Source organism: Nicotiana tomentosiformis, chromosome 3 (assembly GCF_000390325.3).
Source record: "Nicotiana tomentosiformis chromosome 3, ASM39032v3, whole genome shotgun sequence".
Taxonomy (NCBI): domain Eukaryota; kingdom Viridiplantae; phylum Streptophyta; class Magnoliopsida; order Solanales; family Solanaceae; genus Nicotiana; species Nicotiana tomentosiformis.
In genome coordinates, this window is record NC_090814.1 from 91,003,100 (window position 1) to 91,022,742 (window position 19,643).

General features: G+C 37.0%; 1 protein-coding gene across 4 annotated transcripts; it reads left to right on the plus strand.

The window, feature by feature from the left end:
• The first annotated feature begins 1,291 nt into the window (after positions 1 to 1,291).
• Positions 1,292 to 15,733, plus strand: LOC108947888 (uncharacterized). 4 transcript variants are annotated; one of them, XR_011414809.1, is made up of 2 exons: positions 1,292 to 1,715; positions 15,075 to 15,733. XR_011414809.1 is itself a non-coding variant. In XM_070197242.1 (2 exons), the coding sequence occupies exon 2, from the start codon at positions 4,667 to 4,669 to the stop codon at positions 5,798 to 5,800; it is 1,134 nt and encodes a 377-aa protein (XP_070053343.1). In that variant the 5' UTR covers positions 1,292 to 1,715; positions 2,344 to 4,666; the 3' UTR covers positions 5,801 to 12,185. The 4 variants fall into 4 exon arrangements, 2 of the variants coding, with proteins under 2 accessions (XP_070053343.1, XP_070053344.1); XR_001972483.3 differs by having other exon boundaries at positions 1,292 to 1,711; XM_070197242.1 differs by lacking the exon at positions 15,075 to 15,733 and adding an exon at positions 2,344 to 12,185.
• Positions 15,734 to 19,643: the final 3,910 nt, after the last annotated feature.

Sequence of the window (19,643 nt, forward strand, 5' to 3'; positions counted from 1 at the left end):
TTAATCTCCTTCCATTTTATGTAAGCAAAAAATTATTGATTATTATTATTATTATTATTATTATTATTATTATTATTATTATTATTATTATTATTATTATTATTATTATTATTGTGGAATCTTAGTTAAAATAACATTCGAAATATTTTCCTAGGCCAAAACCTTTTGATGTTTAATTGTAAAATTTTCATGTGCCACTAACTTTTGTGCCACCGATTGGATCTGTACCCACTTTTTAAAAAAAAATTAACTGATACACAATTTTTAGTAACTTTAGATACATACATTTTTCTCTTCTTCACTGCTGCTTTCTTCTTCTTTGTGTTTAGAATTTTTTCTTCTTCCTCTTCTTAGTTGCAAAATGGATCTATTAAATTTGTTGTTTTAACAATTTGATGATTGGATTTGTTATTTATGATGTTTCAATTTTAAACCCATTTGGAGTAGATTTGGGTATTGAATCGTATGTTGGATTGTTGCAATTCGAAAAACAAGTTTATATTTCAAAACTTCAGATTTTGAATCTGAAGTTGTACTGAAAAATTGAATTACTTGAGATTCGAATTTCTGAAGTTACAATTGAAAGATAGAATAACTTTATATTCGAAATCTGAAGTTGTTTTGAAGAGCTTGAACTACTTAATATTTGAATTTCTGGAGTTGTAGTTGAAAGATATAAGTATTTCAAATTTAATTTCTGAAGTTGTATCGAAAAGATTGAATAATTTCATATCTGAACGGGTACACTTTATAAAGTTTTGTGTAATATAGTATAAATTGGCCGATATATATGCAAATGCCCCTTCACTAATTCCTATTATGAGATTGGCCCAAAATTCCCAATAAATCAAGTTAGCGTTTGGTCATAAATTTCCAAAATTGTTTTGAAAAATCTGATTTGGGTGAAGTTTGGTTTGAAGATAAAAATGTGTTTGGACATCAGTTTTCAAAACATATTTCCCAAATTTATTTTGTAAAAACATGAAACATGACTTATACCCACAAGTTCTAAAAACTATCACAAATACCCAACAGTACCATTATCTATGCATTTATTACATTATCGCAAATCATAGTCCTGAACATAAATAAATTTGGTACAAAATTATCATTTTTATAATAAATTACATGATACACTATGAGATGACCGAGAAGACGAAATAATATTATTACAAAATAATAAATTGTGGGCTCTTTTATAAAATATAAAAATTTGGGGTAATTTTTAAAAAAATATAATAGTGATATTTTGGCCAAAAATTAGCTATTGAGCTGGTTTTGAATTTGGGATTTTGCCAAAATGTAGGCAAAATTAATGGCCAAACATATATTTGCCAAATAAAATCCAAATTTATTTTGGCAAAATCTATGATTAAACGGGTCCCAAATTCCAGCAAAATCAACCCCAAATAAATTTACCAATCTTCCTCCTCGTCAAATCCTTTCCGGCCACCAGCGAATACAACTTTTCCTCTTTCAATTTTTCGACAAACTTTCCTTATTTAATATTTTCTTTTCTTTCCTTTTCTATTTTATTCTCTTTCCTTAATTCTTCTATAGTACCAAATTTTATAGCATAATCTCCTCCTAATCACAAATCAGAATGTTTCCTTCCCCTTTTCCACTCTCAAAAACAGATTTTGAAGAGAAATTGCGAAGATCGGGGTAGATTTTTCTTTGAAGAATCCGTCCAAGTTCAAGATGTCACAAAGTAGGTAAAAATTATGAAATTTCTCTGTTATTATTTTTAATATATTTCCCACTGATTCGTCCTCTCCCGTGTATTAAATTTGAGTTTCCAAAATCTCGATCTTGTACTCTTCTTCTCAAAACTTTCTCTTTCTAACATGAAGTCTTGTTCTGATTTTACTTGCACTTTATTATTTACTGAATCAGATCCTTTTTGTTTGTGAATATGGAAGAGGAGTTAGTGATGTAAAACGAAATTGGATGGTGTAAAATGTTTTAATCTATCAGATTTGAAAAGGCTTGATATTGCAAAATATGGAGGCTTATTCCATAGCTGAAGATACCAAGAGTGCATTTTACCAATTAAGAGGAGTTAGTGATGTAAAACGAAATTGGATGGTGTAAAATGTTTTAATCTATAAGATTTGAAAAGGCTTGATATTGCAAAATAAAGAGATTTTGTCGCTCGGTTTCTTCTTTTTATTTCGTAAATGCAATGCAAATTTTTGTGTCTGCAATGTGTTTACCTTGCTTGAAAATTACTTGATGTGTGGCTATAATACATGGTTTAGCATACTATTCGCTTTGCATTTTATACACTTTAATGATAAATTATACTTTATTTGCTCGTAATAAAGTCAATTTTATGTGTAGGTGAATTGGAGATGAAAGTAGAACAAAATGGATACTTAAAAGTCGAAAGCGTACTCGGGAGCAGTTGAAAAGAAGAAGCTGGCGAAGCCAGGCGTTATACCTGGCGAAGCCAGACCTAGATCAGGCCTTATACCTGGCGACGCCAGGCTTGTAGCGGGCGAGAGACTTGGCGAGGCGGGGCAGAAAGAGAGATTGACCAGGCTTTATACTTGGCGACGCTAGGCCTGGGGCGAGGTCCACCAGGCGTTAAGGCCTCGCGAGGCCAGGTCTGGGCGTGCACAGCCCGAGTTTTGAAGACTTATTTCGTCTCCGGGTTTGACTAGAACTTTGCTTACACGTTTAGGTCTTTTCCTACACATATAAATAGACATAAAAACGCCACTTTGGAGGACTTTTGCAACTGGAGGCAAGAATAGCTTGTGTAATCAACCGTTGAGAGTTAGAATCATCGATTTCTGCATCCTTTCATCTTTACTTTGTACTTTACAACAACAATAACAACAACCCAGTATAATCCCACTAGTGGGGTCTGGGGAGGGTAGTGTGTACGCAGACCTTACCCCTACCATGAGGTAGAGAGGCTGTTTCCAATAGACCCTCGGCATTCTTCCCTCCAAGAACTCCCCACCTTGCTCTTGGGGTGACTCGAACTCACAACCTCTTGGTTGGAAGTGGAGGTTATTTTGTACTTTAATTATACAAAATATTTGGGATATTGTTATTATGGGTATGAGTAGCTAAACTCCTAATCTAGGGTTTTGATGGAACCTATTGAAGGATGATTTTCTTGTTACGTTAATATAAATTTGCCGTAGTATTTTTTCTATTTGTTCAACTATGTTATTTATGTGGTTGATTGAAGGGCCCTCAATTAGTTGTGCCTATTTAGTATGTATTACTCAGGAGAAAGTGCATATTTAGGTAGTTGTTGAACAACATCACTCCTAACGTATATGAGGGATCAATACGAAGGGTTTAAATGTAGGATTAGGGATAACAAAACCTTGGTGCGATCTGAGTGAGCCGTACTTAATGCCAGCTAGCGTAATTCGCGAGATTATGTCTAGTAAATTGTGGTAATTACTTGGGAGAGTGTTACGACAGTCATAATGCTCATGATCGATAGAGAAGACTTAGGCGAATTTATAGAAAACGTAGCGGAAAATATTCTGAAAATAGAGGAAATCACAACCTCAGATCATTCCAATTCTTGTTTACAAACCGTTCATAGTTAGTCATTTATTATTGCATTTTTATTATGTAATATTTAATTAATAAACATCTAAATTATTATTTAAATATTTCTGAATATTGATTGCATGAATTTGTGCGGATCTAGCAGCTGTGGTTGATAGGTTAATTCCCTGTGGGATTCGACTCCGAACTTATTAGTCGGAATATATTTACGACGATTACTTAGTCCTTTTTATAAGGCATAGTTGGGCGTGATCAAATTTTGGCGCCGTTGCCGGGGAATTAACGGTGTTATTAATTGCAGTTAAAAGTAGTGCTAGAATTCTTAGCGTAGTCAATTTTCTTCATTCTAAATCAAATACATTGAAATTCTAACGTTTGTAGTCTTGGGTGTTACAGGTGCATGCCTAGAAACTTCTCAAGAATTGGTGAACTGCTCGAAGCATTATCAGATCCTGAGAAAGTTTTCAAGGCACTAGATCGTGCAAACAAGAAAAGCAAACAACAACAAAACTTGACAGAACAAATTGAACCAGACATGGATGACGGAATAGAAAATTCAATCAACAACAGAAACAATGTGAATGAACCAAACAATCAGGGTGTGGTGCCTCTTGTACTAGAAGCAGTATTATATGATTGGGCATAACCCACCACCGACAATCTGGCAACCGCAATTGCAGTCCCTCAAATACAAGCAGAATCATTTCAAATCACAAACAATATGCTACATTTGTTGCCGAACAAGGGACTATTCTCAGGGTCACACATTGAAGATCCTCAGCAGCATCTGAAGAATTTTCTGTCGATATGTGTCACGCAATGGCAACCTAACGTGACACCGGACGTAATAAAGATGATATTGTTTCCATTCTCGGTGACAAGAGAAACTTAGACTTGGCTTAATTCACTCCCCATAAACTCCATCACTACTTGGGAGGAATTAGTCAAGTAATTTTTGAATAAATTCTACCCACCCAATAAAACTACCCAACGGATTGATGATATATTGAGCTACAGGTAGAGACAAACAGAATCACTACAAGAAACGTGGGATAGGTTCAAGGGTATACTGGTTAAGTGTCCACATCATGGCATTCCATATCAGATGTTGGGGTAGAGATTCTACATGGGACTGGCTGACGGCTTAAAGGCCAATGTTGATGCTTCAGCAGGCGGAGTATTTTTGAGTAAAACATTCGGAGAATGCAAGATCCTACTTGATAAGATGGCCCAAAACTCAGGATGGATGACAAGAGCCTCTACGATCACTCCGGTAGTTCACTCAGTGGCTTTGGACCCAAACAACTCCATAGCTGAGAATATAGCCACTCTAATGACACAAATGAGTATCCTCACCAAGAAGATTTATGAATCATGCCAGAAGCAGCAGGTTCACATAGTTGACGTAACTAATGGGGGCTTATGTACACCATGCTTTAACCAACCATATGTTTGCTCATGGAGTGCGAAAGGTGACAACCAGCACTATCAGGAAGATATGAATTATGTAGCCAACTATGGGGGACAAAGGCAAGGTGGTCAGAATTGGGGTCAACATAATCAACAATATAGACCAGCGCAGCAGCAGTACAATAACAACAGCAATCCTGGAGCTATGCGGCCACTGGGTCAAGTTGTGCCTTACCAAAGGCAACAGGATTACAACCAGCAAAATCAACAGCTGACTTATCAACAACCTAAACAACAACAGATTATGAGACTACATGATGGTTTTACTGAACTTAAAGGAATGCTGGATAGCTCCAATAGAATGCTGCAACAACCGATTGGGTCCATGGGAAAAATGCAACAAAGAGTAGACTCGCATGAATCAGTAATAAAGGGTATTGAGATTCAATTAGGACAGATTTCTATGGCTCTAAACAATCGTCCCCAAGGGACATTACATGCAGACACACAAGTCAATCCAAAAGAACAAGGCCCGAAACAGCTTATGGCTGTGAGTTTACGAAATTGTAGATACCTAGATTTGGTGCAAGAGATGGCTCACGAAAGTCGACCTACTGAAACACTTGTGCCAGTACCCATTGAGATAGATGATTCAACAGGATTGACAGAGGTGACGGTACAACATGCACAAGAGAGCAAAAGCAAAGAAAAAGAGGTTGCGAAGGAGACCGAGGTAGCACAAAAAACATCAGTAGAAGCAGTGCCTGAGCAAGATAAAACTCAAATCACAGGAAAGAATCGACCTCCAGCACCTTTCCCCCCAGAGATTGGCCAAATATCAGAAAGATGAGTAGCATAAGAAATTCTTGGAGATGTTGAAACAAATTCAGGTTAACATTCCATTGATTGACACCTTAAAGGAAATGCCTGGTTATGCAAAAATGATGAAGGACTTGATGTCTCGTAAGTTCGACTTTCAAGACTTGGCCACGGTTATACTGACTCAGACATGTAGTGTTGTTGTGACAAGACCCATAGCTGAGAAGTTATCAGATCCAGGGAGTTTCACAATCCCATACACAATAGACAACTATGTGTTTGCTAAGGCACTTTGTGATTTGGGGGCAAGCATAAACTCGATGCCCTTGGCTATCTACAAAAGGTTAGGCATTGGAAGAGCTAGACTCACCTCCATGTTACTATAGTTGGCCGACCGGACAGTGAAGAGGCCCCCTGGTATCCTTGATGATGTATTAGTACATGTTGGGAAGTTTGTGTTCCCAGCAGATTTTGCCATTCTAGATTGTCGGGTTGACGAGAAGATTCCCATAATTTTGGGAAGACCATTCTTGGCCACTAGGAGAGCTTTAATCGACTGTGAGACTGGAGAGCTCAAAATGAGACTAAATGATGAAGAAATAACATTCAACGTGCATAAATCTATGCGGCGACCAAGTAAATTTGCTAACTGCTCTCTAATAGAAGTCGTGGATATAATTTTGGAGGAAGATGAAACCTTGAACGCTAAAGACCCTCTAGTAGCTTGTCTCATGAACTTAGATAAAGTAAATGGAGAGGATTTGGCAGAATAGGTGTTGGCTCTTGAAGGCCAAGAGTTTTGGAAAAGAGAGCTCGAATTTGAGCCTTTGCACTTAGAAGAAAGAAATATTCCTCCAGCTAAGCCATCGATAGAAGAGCCACCAAAGTTGGAGCTAAAGCCGTTACCACCTCACCTCAGATATGCTTTCTTGGGACCTAAATCAACTTTACCTGTTATTATCTTATCTGGTTTGTTAGATGTGCAGAAAGAACAACTTTTGCAGGAATTGAGCGAGTGCAAAACTGCAATTGGTTGGACCATCGCACATATTAAGGGTATCAGCCCAGCCTTCTGTATGCATAAGATTCTACTGTAAGATGGACACAAACCTTCCAGAGAACATCAAAGAAGGCTGAACCCCAATATGAAGGAAGTTGAGAAAAAGGAGGTGATAAAGTAGTTAGATGCGGGAATCATTTTCCCCATCTCCGACAGCAACAGGATCAGCCCAATCCAATGTGTGCCTAAGAAAGGTGGGATGATTGTAGTGTAAAACGAGAACAATGAGTTGATATCAACAAGAACAGTCACGGGATGGCGAATTTGTATGGACTACAGAAGATTGAACAAGGCCACCTGAAAAGACCATTTTCCCTTGTCGTTCATTGATCAAATGCTAAATAGATTGGCGGGGAAGTCCCACTTTTGCTTTCTAGATGGATACTCGGGGTATAATCAAATCTCCATTGCCCCCGGAAGATATAGAGAAAACATCATTCACCTGTCCATATGGCGTCTACGCCTTTCGGAGGATGTCGTTCGGCCTATGCAATGCACCCGCCATATTTCAAAGGTGCATGATGGCCATCTTCACTTATATGGTTGAGGACATAATGGAGGTCTTTATGGATGATTTCTTGATGGTGGGAGGCCCATTCGATGATTTCCTAAGGAATTTTAAAAGAGTGTTGAAAAGATGTGTCGAGACGAATCTGGTACTCAACTGGAAAAAGTGCCATTTCATGGTACAAGAAGGTATAGTCTTGGGGAACCTAGTGTCGAGCAAGGGCATTGAGGTAGATCATTCCAAGGTTGATATGATCGAAAATCTTCCACCACAGACGTCCGTCAAAGCAATAAAAAGTTTCCTGGGCCACGCCGGCTTCTATAGAAGATTTATAAAAGATTTTTCTAAAATTGCTAACCCCTTGTGTAAATTGCGTGAAAAAGATCACCCTTTTGTGTTTTCTGATGATTGCAGGGTAGCTTTTGAGGAATTGAAGAAGAGGCTGGTGACAACACCCATCATAGTTGCACCTGACTGGGAGCAACCATTTGAGCTGATGTGCGACGCAAGCGACTATGCTGTGGGAGCAGTGCTTGGACAGCACAAAGACAAAGTCATGCATCTAATATACTACGCTAGTAGAACTTTGAGTGATTCCCAACTAAATTACACAGTGACCGAGAAGGAGATGCTAGCAGTGGTGTTCACATTTGACAAATTCAGGTCATACCTGATAGGCTCTAAGGTAATTGTTTATATTGACCATGCTACTCTCGGGTACTTAATTGATAAGAAGTATTCAAAGCAGTGCCTAATTCGATGGGTGCTACTACTGTAAGAATTTAACTTGGAAATCCGTGACCGAAAGGGAACGGAGAACCAAGTGGTTGATCACTTGTCCAGGCTGGAAGGAGTAGAGAAGAAGGTTGACGTGGAAAAGATTGTGGAGACCTTCCCGGATGAACAACTACTAGCTATGAGTCTTGAGGTAGCGCCATGGTATGCAGACATTACAAACTACCTGGCAAGCGGTATTGTCCCCTATGACCTTTCTTCTGTTCAAAAGAAAAAGTTCTTTAGCGATTGTCGCATGTATTATTGGGATGAGCCTTATCTGTTCAGGATTTGTGTTGATAACATGATCCGGAGGTGTATCCTCGAGATAGACCAATCTTCTATTTTGCAGGCGTGTCATGCGTCACCATATGGTGGTCATTTCGGGGGAGTAAGGACAGCTGCAAAAGTCTTGGAGTCGGGCTTCTACTGGCCGACATTGTTCAAAGATGCACACTTATGGGTGAAAGGTTGTAATGAATGCCAACGAACTGGGAATATTTCCCGCCAACATGAGATGCCTATGAACCCAATTCAGGAGGTAGAAGTGTTTGATGTATGGGGAATCAATTTCATGAGGCCTTTCGTCAGCTCATATGGCAACAAGTACATACTCGTAGCTGTGGACTACGTATCCAAATAGGTGGAATCTGCAGCGCTCCCTACAAATGATGCAAAGGGGGTAATTGGTTTTTTGAGAAAGAATATATTCACCCGAACTGGCACTCCAAGGGCAATAATCAATGACACAAGCACTAACTTCTGTAATCGAGCCTTCGCAAAGTTGTTAGAAAAGTATGATGTACGCCACAAGGTCACCACCTCATACCATCCACAAACGAGTGGGCAAGTGAAAGTTTCGAACAGAGAGATAAAGAGTGTTTTAACAAAGACTGTGAATGCTACAAGAACGGATTGGGCGAGAAAGATAGATTATGCACTCTGGGCCTATCGTACCGCTTTCAAAACTCCGATTGGCATGTCTCCATATAAATTGGTGTTTGGGAAGGCATGTCACTTACTAGTGGAGTTGGAGCATAAAGCTTTGTGGGCATTGAGGCAGCTTAATCTTGATATAGAAGTTGCAGGTACAAGTAGAGTCACAGAGTTGCACGATCTTGATGAGTTTCGTTACCACGCTTTTGAGAGCACAAGATTATACAAGGAGAGAATGAAAATGATGCATGATAAAAATATTCTTGAGCGGAGTTTTAAACCCGGAGATATGGTATTGCTATACAATTCAAGATTGAAGTTATTTTCGGGTAAAATAAAGTCAAGATGGTGAGGACCATTTAGTGTGGCAGAGATTCATCCGACCGGAGCTGTAGAGATTGCTGTAGCAAATGACTCTCGCACGTTTAGGGTCACTGGGCACAGGTTAAAATATTATTTGGGCATGGAAGATGCGAAAGTAGCGTCGGTGACTCATTTGCTCGAGCCACCAAGGATAAGCGAGCCTTAAGTGCAATTATCTGCAGCGTGCCGCGGCATTAAATCAGGCACTTCATGGGAAGCAACCCATTGTAATATTGTAATGTTGTATTCGTAGTGCCGCGACGTTAACTGAGGCGCTCGTTGGGAGGCAACCTAATTCGTAGTTGATTTTTAGTGTAGTTAGAATTTTTTTCTTTTCATTTTTAGGTACTAACAAGTTTGCAGGTGATTTTAGGCGAGACGAGCAGAGCTTTAAGCGTCACATGAAGGAAACCAGGCGACATAGCTCGCGTTGTGAGGCGTAAGGCTAGGCACACCTGGCGCTATGCCTGGCGTTGCCTGGTCTAAGGCCAGGTGTACCATACGCTAAGCCTGGCGCCGCATGGGGTAAGGCCGGGATCTTAGGCAGGCGTCGCCAGTTAAGTTTTTTTCTTCACCTTATTTTAATTTTTGTCCCTTATTTATTTTAACCCCTCCCTTCTTGGACTCTAACTTAAACGCCCAAACTAACATAGAATAAAACCTTAACCTAAATCATTACACTCCTCACAAAACACTCACGCACGTACACTGCCATCCATCCCCATCCCAACCACATTGAAGTAAAGCAATTTTTTCTTCCTCCTCCATTTACTGGAAACAACAATTCAAAGGCAAAGCCCACATCTTACAACATCTCATGTATGATTTTTTATCTCCTTTCTTTCTCATTTCGAGTTGGATGAAGGTATGATATTATCCACAAAAATTTGGGGTTGTTCTTCATTGTAATATTGTGTTTCTGTGTCCCAACCCCATGAACCCCATAGGAATGGTGTTGTTATTGTGTAAACAAGTGGTAGTAAGAAATTCCCAAGCCGATTTGGGAGGCTGAGGCAATCTCTCACCTCTACAAGCACTCCCATGACACTAGTGCATGCTAAGTGTTTGCTATAATGCCTCAATGGCATTCCTTGTCCCCATTGGAGCCCGAGTCTCCGGGATTAATAGACTAGTGTTGGGTGGTCGGGCACCACGTTAATATCTTAAGTGTAGGGTGGCTCACGGGTAGCCCATGTGTTGTTATTTGATTCTAATGTTAAGAAAATATGAGGTGAAGTCTGAGTAACCTCGGAATGTTGGGCAACACTATGTGTGTAATGTGTAATACAATTTTAACTGATTAATGATTACTTGTGTAGGAATGAAGATGCCTCCGAGAAAAGACACAGGCAAAGGAAAGGCTACTTCCATTGCTCCGGCTAAAGCAAAGGCGACCTCCGCACCTCCCCTAAAAAAGAGAAAAAGGGGAGAAGCTTCCTCCAATCTAAGTGGAGCACAAGCTGTGGCAGCTATAGCAGCCATGCATCAACAACCACAAGGCCAACAGGAGTTTGGCATCAATAACATACCACCGTATACTAAGGATTGTTACAGGCGTTGTAGGCCTAAACATGTACACCCGGAAGCAGCTATCCATGAACGCAACTTTAAAGCAAAGTATCAGGCAATTTGGAGGGGCATTCAAGATTTGGGATTGAGCTATGTATTCAAGATCATAGGGGACATTAATCTCAACCTAGTCCGAGAATTCTATGCTTGATCCACAGAATACTGAACAGCTGGTACCGATTCGTGGGCGATTGATAGATTTTTCAGCCACTACCATATGTAAATTTTTAGGTGCTCTAGATGTTCCCGTGGAGCCATTGGACCACTTCATTTGCCGGCCTACATATAGAGAGCTGAGACACACACTTTGTGGTGTTGATTCTACGGCAGCATGGGTCCGGGATAAGAAAACTAATCGGCACAAGAGGTTCCCCAAGAAGAAGATGAGGGCGGAGGCTCAACTGTGGCTTAAACTGATAAATGCACGGCTCCTACCATGCAATCATGACACGCTCATTAGCCGTGAGAGGACCTGTGCGCTCTACTTCCTCATGACGGGTCAAAGGGTGAATGTGGGTCATCTGATCCGCTACCAGATGTCTTTAGTCAGAACGAGTAAAAAGGTCAATCGAATGCCATTTGCCAATTTTCTAACTCAGTTCTTAAGACACGAAAAGGTTGAGGAGGAGCCAGAGTTTGACCACACCATCGATCAGCCCCTACGACAAACAGACATCACTAGTCCCCGGCTGAAAGAAGAGACTTCCATGACATCTTTGACATGTGCTGAGCGCAAAGCTCAGGATGATAGTTTTATGGCCCATCTCTATGGGATGATGGATTTGCAGCTGAGGATAGGGGGTTGGCCAGCCACATCTGAGGAGAGGACCTTATTGGAGCAGCGATACCTGCTCAATGCTCATGCCCAGCAGCTGGTTGGGATAGGTGATGGCTACAGACTCCCTGATGATGAGGATATCAACACTCATGAGCAGTCTGAGGCCGAGCCGGAGCAGTCAGATGATGAGGACGATGATGATGAGGAGGAGGAAGCACATGATGAAGAGTGGAGAGCCTCATAGGATGAGGACACAATTTGATCAGGGAGTTTCCTTGGACCTTACTCATTTTTCTTGTTTTGTCAATTTGTGCATGAACTGAGGACAATGCATGATCTAAGTGTGGGGTGGGGATATGTAGAAATTACTTGTAGTTGTTTGTTTTTGTTGTTTTAGTAAGTGTCGTTTTTGTTAGATAATTATTTTAGTGATTTGGGTTTAGTGATTTGTTTTTGTTATTTGTTTTAGTTATAAAAAATTATACATATATATATATATATATATATATATATATATATATATATATATATATATATATAAATAAAATAACTGGACTCTTCCCAACGATGGATCTCCTAGATAGTTTTCTTAAGGGAAGTAAGTCTAGAGAAAAATACCAAAAAGATTTTTTTTAGGTAGTGTAGTAATTCCCCCTTGGTTTTTCTTTGGGCCGCGGTTCTTTTTCAAGGGCTTTTAGTTGAACCGGGTGTAGTTAGTTTTAATTTTTAGGAGTAGGAACCACGAAGCTATGCTTTTAATTGTAGCAATATCTCTTAGCTTTGTTATGCCTTGAGAATAGTTAGTACTATGGTTGTGACGCTTAGGCTCGATTTTTGACCTCTCATGAGCACTTGAATTGTGATTAATTATGAAAAAGTTAAAGTGTGGGGTGGTGGACTGGCTTTTGAGTGGAACAATTAAAATAAGGAGAAAGGTGCACAGTTTCAGAAAAAAAAGTCAATAAAAGCCACTTGGATTAAGAGAAAAGAAAAAAAAATATATAAATAGTTGTATTGTAAGAAAAATAATTCTTGATGATGGTGGCTAGTGATATACTGATGCTTAAATAAGTAGGGGCTAATATAAAATATAAAGTGAAGTTAAGGTGGAGTTTTGGTTTGACATAAGTATGGGCTTGAATGTTAAAGTATATGTATTAAAGTGCTTAAGGGAGATGTAGTCACTTATATCCAAATGTATCCTACCCGACCCGCAACCTACATTACAACCAATCAAAGTCCTGCTTGATCTTAGACTGAATGAACTAGATTAGAAGAGTATTACACTACGGGAGAGCCTATGGTGCATCATTTGTGGCATGTGAATGTTATTTCTGAGAGCGAGTGAATTTTTCCTATCTTGAGTTCCCACGTTCTTAAAATTCATTGTTTGTGGAACTGAGCTCTTTGTTGGGTGAGGGCACGTGATTCATAAAGGAAAGGTAATGTCGTTGACCTCCATGTTAGAGTAAGTTAGTGAATTATGAATAAGTCATGGTATTTGTGAGTCGAATCTTGAGGCGAGGATGTTATACCTTGGTGCTTTGACTATTTTAAATATTCTTGGTGTAATGAGTTAAGGGAATTGCTTAATAGATTGTATCTATAAGTATAGTTTGATTGCTCGAGGACGAGCAATGTTTAAGTGTGGGGTATTGATGTGTGGCTATAATTCATGATTTAGCACACTATTCGCCTTGCATTTTATACACTTTAATGATAAATTACACTTTATTTGCTCGTAATAAAGTCCATTTTATGTGTAGGTGAATTGGAGATGAAAGTAGAACAAAAGGGATACTTAAAAGTCGAAAGCGTGCTCGGGAGCAGTTAAAAAGGAGAAGTTGGTGAAGCCAGGCCTAGATCAGGCCTTATACCTGGCAACACTAGGCTTGTAGCGGGCGCGAGACCTGGCGAGGCGGAGCAGAAAGCGAGATTGACCAAGCTTTATACTTGGTGACACCAGGCCTGGGGCGAGGTCCACCAGGCGTTAGGCCTCGCGAAGCCAGGTCTGGGCGTGCACAGTCCAAGTTTTGAAGACATATTTCATCTCCGGGTTTGACTAGGACTTTGCCTACACATTTAGGTCTTTTCATACACATATAAATAGACCTAAAAATGCCACTTTTGAGGACTTTTGCAACTGAAGGCAAGAATAGCTTGTGGAATCAACCGTTGGGAGTTAGAATCATCGATTTCTACATCCTTTCATCTTTACTTTGTACTTTAATTATGCAAAATATTTGAGATATTGTTACTATGAGTATGAGTAGCTAAACTCCTAATCTAGGGTTTTGATGGAACCTATTGAAGGATGATTTTCTTGTTACGTTAATATAAATTTGCCGTAGTATTTTCTCTATTTGTTCAACTATGTTATTCATGCGGTTGAATAACATCACTCCTAACGTATTTAGGTATTTGTTGAACAACATCACTCCTAACGTATATGAGGGATCAATACGAAGGGTTTAAATGTGGGATTAGGGATAACAAAACCTTGGTGCGATCTGAGTGAGCCGTACTTAATGCCAGCTAGTGTAATTCGCGAGATTATGTCTAGTAAATTATGGTAATTACTCGAGAGAGTGTTACGACACTCATAATGCTCATGATCGATAGAGAAGATTTAGGCGAATTCATAAAAAACGTAGCGGAAAAGATTCCGACAATAGGGGAAATCACAACCTTAGATCATTCCAATTCTTGTTTACAAACCGTTCGTAGTTAGTCATTTATTATTGCATTTTCATTACATAATATTTAGTTAATAAACATCTAAATTATTATTTAAATATTTCTAAAGATTGATTGCGTGAATTTATGCGGGTTAATTCCCTGTGGGATTCGACTCCGGACTTATTAGCCGGAATATATTTGCGACGACCGCTTAGTCCTTTTTATAAGGCATAGTTGGGCGTGATCATTACTTAACTAATGTGAATGGAGATTGGCGAACTTTGATTAAAATATTACGTGGCTCCAGATCCTAAGCTAGATGCATGATTTGTTGTGTTTTCCCTTTTTTCATCTCTAACTTGTTGTGTAAACTATAAGAGAGTGATTATGATTTAGGATCCCTGAATGCTGACTGTCATTTATTTTTGGACTTTGTTAGTTGTTTTGTGCTAGACTGACACACTGTATTAGGGCTAACATTTATCTTTAATCTTTTTGCTTTTTTTTTTTTGAGAAGAAATCTTTTTGCTTGTAGTTATGCTTCTTGTAATGCATCTTCTTGATGCCTGTTGATGAAACACCTTACTTCATAAAAATAAAATAAAAATTGCTGACTGTCATTTAATAATTGTTCGCAGATGCTGTGGAGTAGAGTTGTATGATACAGATGGAGGCTAACATCAGTGGGAGAGCTCTTCTCCAACCCATTAAAAATGGAGAAAAGTTGTTTATGCAACCTGGCTTTGATGAATCCTTCCTGGAGGAAATGATCATGAATGCTAATGTTGTCAAAAGAGACTTATTGAAGGTGGTGCTCGACGCAGTTTCAATCTCACAATATCTTTGCATTGTTGCCCTTGTGGTTTTAATTTGGACCTACACCCTTAGAAATACCTTGAATGAAAAATATCTTTTACTCTTGAATGTCTGGTTTCTTTATGCTGCTCTTAACTGCGAACATGATACCCTTTAATCTCCTCCTCAATTATCTCCTAAAGAATACCTTTTTCATAACTGCCTTATATATGCTGTCTCCTATCTATCATACACTTACTAGGTCCATAAGCTCGAATTCTATATGGGCGCTAACAGCTTCCCTTCTCATTCTCCATCTCTTGACAAGCAATATATCTCTTGGACATGTAACTCATCTGTAAGGTTTCACTTCATTAAGTTGTCTCTTTTAGATTATTGATTTAACTAGTCATGTATCTCTTGGGGGTGTTCGATGGTTGGGTTGGCATGGCGTTGAAATATTTTGATTCAATGTTTTCAGCTTTTGATTTTAAAAATGATATACCAATACTGTATCGAAATAAACTCGGTGTGGTTTCACTTTTGACTTTTCGATTTTGGTTTGTGTGGTTCAGTAACTTCGGTAGTACTCTTTAAAGTTATATTTTATCCATCCTAACTTGTAATTGTGATTTATGAAATTGATTCTTCATACTCAAGCAAAAAGAAAATAAATTAAATCAAAACGTTAATGATGCTTCATTCTAAAACAAGACTCTTGTTCTTTGCTTGTAAAAAAGAAGTAAAAAAACAAAAGCATCAGGCATAATATTATTAGAAGCCAAATGTAAAACAAATATGTTTGCAGTCATTCAATAAATTAAATTTATGGTAATAAATTTCACTTATCATGTTTTATATTAAGTAAAATCACACAATTACTAAATGGCCAAAGTAAATTTTTTGACCAGGATTAAAGATACTCATGACCAAAAAGATTTCGGGTTTAAGCTTATTAGTCAGTAATCACTACAAAAAGAGTTCGTGTGTTTTTAATAGAGGTGGAGCATTATGTTGGAAGTCCTAGACAGGGCTAGTTAAAGCGCAAGGGCACTAAAGTATTTGAACTCTACGGTAAATACTCAATTTGAAGTGGATGGAGTATCAAGCTATATTCACTTTACCGAAGTTTCATCTTAAGTTATATATATCGGTAGTATAAATAAGTTTTATATTATTACTTGATCTTTATATGTTGTAGGCTTGTGAGTTGAATTTTTTTCATTTGATGCAATAACATGCGTTGCACGTTATTAATGGCTCGTGATAGTTTAAACATTTATTTATATGAAGAAACAATAAAATTTAATTAATGAGAAAATTTTTATGTATAATAATACAAGAATCATCTAAATACCGAAAAATATTATTATATTAGCATAATAAGTGAATTCAAAATGAAAGGACATCATCAAAACTTACACAATGATTAATTTAGTCATGTTAGTTAGATAATTATGTATTGTAGTTTAAAAGTATTTAATGTGATGGTATCTTACCGAACACTTCTTTGTATACGATATTTTTTTTGTATATGTTTCCTTCTAATGCTTTGGTTGCTCTGCCATAACCACAACTCTTGTTGTCGATATTGATATTCCTCTTTGAAAGTGCAACATATAATTGTCCGTGCAAGAAAACTTATTGCGATAAATATAGTCCAATAATTACAAAATATAAACATACTGAAAATTATTTTCACACACATTTAAAAAGATATTCTTTAGTTTCGGAAGACGAAAGTTGAATTCAGAGATAAAAAATATACTTAGAAGCACATTGACCAATATCATAATTTTTTCATGTATGATGTTATTGTCAAAACTTCTATATACTATTTGTGTGCTATTACATAAGCTATTCGGCGGATCTAAAATTTTCAATAGCATGGCGGGCATTTTTTTCTTCAAAATCAATCTATATACAACGGAATATCAATTTAACTTAGTCTATTATATATACGATGACACTAACATACGTAAGAAATAATAAATTTGACAACAAACATGTATGGTAGAAGGCCATTTGGTATTAAAGAATTTAAGTATTCTTTTTGGTAATAATTATTGGTATCATCTTCTGCTAAGTCAAAAACTGAAAAATATTTTATTTTTACCATGAAATTTGTTATCAACCTTTTATTTAGTTTATCAACATATTCATTTGTGCTAGCTAAAATAACTTTTTAATTTCCATCATGCAATTTACAAATTGTGTTTTAATCTAATGATAGAAATATTACCCTTATTAAATGCACTACTATTTCCACTAGGGTTGATAATCAAGTATTTTGGAAGAATCAAATCATCTTTTATTGGATGTTCTTTTTCGTTTCTGACACGAAGAAGAAGTTACTGAATACTGGATGTTGTTCGTACTTTATATTTCTTATCAATTGATTTTTTTTCATTTGAGGCCATAAGTATAATTTTGGCAAGTTAACTTTTACAGTTTCTGCTTTCGTCTATTTTGAAACTACTAGTAGTATTTGACAGAAATCACCTCCCAACCCATTAATTTTCCACCAAACGGTTCATGACATTCAATATATCTCTAGAACTCCAGGCAGTTATTTCGATTATTTGACACTTAGCCATAAATACTTTATCTCATCTTATCAATTTTTCTTTCATTATTAACAATATTGCGCTGCTTTGATATATTTGTGATGGTCATTTCAGTTGTTTGAAGAGGTATATCAAATCTAAAGTGGGTGGCCTCATAATAAAATTATTATTGGTATACCACTTGTTATTATTGCTAACAGTTTCATGCCTGTGGTCTGCCATTTGCAAGTAATGTATGACATAAAAATATTATTTCGATTTCGCCGGAGGCATCTACAAAAGAAAATCCTGGTATACCAGAGTCAGCTCTTTATAATATAGTCTTGAAAGCTTGTTCTTGTTCATTTTTTTTAGCTTTGATTGTGCTTCCTCACACACTTGTATGGCGTTTTGAATCTTAATACTATACTAACGTTTTTTACTTTCTGTTCTAATTTTTTTTAACTCTAACGCTCTTTTTATGGAATAAATTTATGTACCCTAAGGGGCTGTTTGGTACAATGATGGAATATCCCATGAGGTGGGATATCCCATGGGATTAGTTATCCCACCTTCTATATGGGATAACTAATTCCACCATTTTAGTGTAAAAATTATTCGGTATTAGCTTATACCCCAAACTAAACATGGGATAAAGTTAATTCCAAACTTTATGTCGTGATTATTATCCTTATCTCTGGTACCAAACGACCCCTAAGATTTCTTTTTTTTTTTAACTTGAAAAATAATTTTACTCATAAGATGATAAAAAAAAATAATTGAATTGGATTCTCTTACTAAATAATTAATTGAAAATTTTAATTATTTGGTCTTAAATAAAAAATAATTTATTTTATATTGATTCATATTTTAATATTAGTTCATCTCTTGTTTTGAATATTTAATCTTAATTATAATTTTATTCACCATTAATTTTATTTTCAAGAGTAAAAAGATCGATCTGACATTTTACTTTTAGATCTTTATGTTTGCAGAATCATTAGTGGTATTGACCTTACCAACCATATTTCTTTCTCTTTCGCACATATTTATATTCTTAAATATTTTCTTAGTTTTTGTTTAATAATTGGGTATATTTTTTAATATTACACGATAAAATTGATATAAACTTTTTATTTGAGTAGAAAAATAATTCAAATATAATATAAAAATATATTATCGTTGGGATATTGTTTTCTTAATTTCAACGCTTTATGCATTCCTTTTAACATTACTTTTATTTTTTTGGTATTAGAAATTATAGAGTGGTAATGTATTGCCAATACGGAGGATCTTTATAGAATTTATTTTATTAATTCTAACTTAATACTGAACTTTATTGTCCGATTTGCTTTCTTAGTGCTGATACCCTCGCATGCTGATCAACCAATGAAGCGGCAGAAGAACCCATTTTGACAGTAATCTAGAAGGAAGTTCAGAAAAAGACTGAAAAGTAAGGAACGAAGTGCTCGACCAAACAAGCAACGACTGACGAGATAGGGGGGTGCTAGCGCTCAAGCCTATTCTAATAAGGGCGTGCTAGCGCTCAAGCCTATTCTAATAAGGGCGTTAGCGCATCCGTTTTCTTGCTGGGTCGTAGCGGTTTGAAATTTGGAAAATATGGAGAGTCACAGAACGAAACTTCCTACATATTTTTAATGAGAATTTAATAGACAAAGTTTTATTACAGTTAAAATCTTAAATATTAAAAAATGAACATAGAAGGTATTGTAGCCCAAAAAATAGGTTATTACAGTTATGTCATTTCCCTGTGAGTTCTTCTATTTAATATTTTAAGGCTATTTTGGTCTATCAATATTGTATTCGTATTTTTATAATAATATAGGCTCTCCTTTTTATAAATGA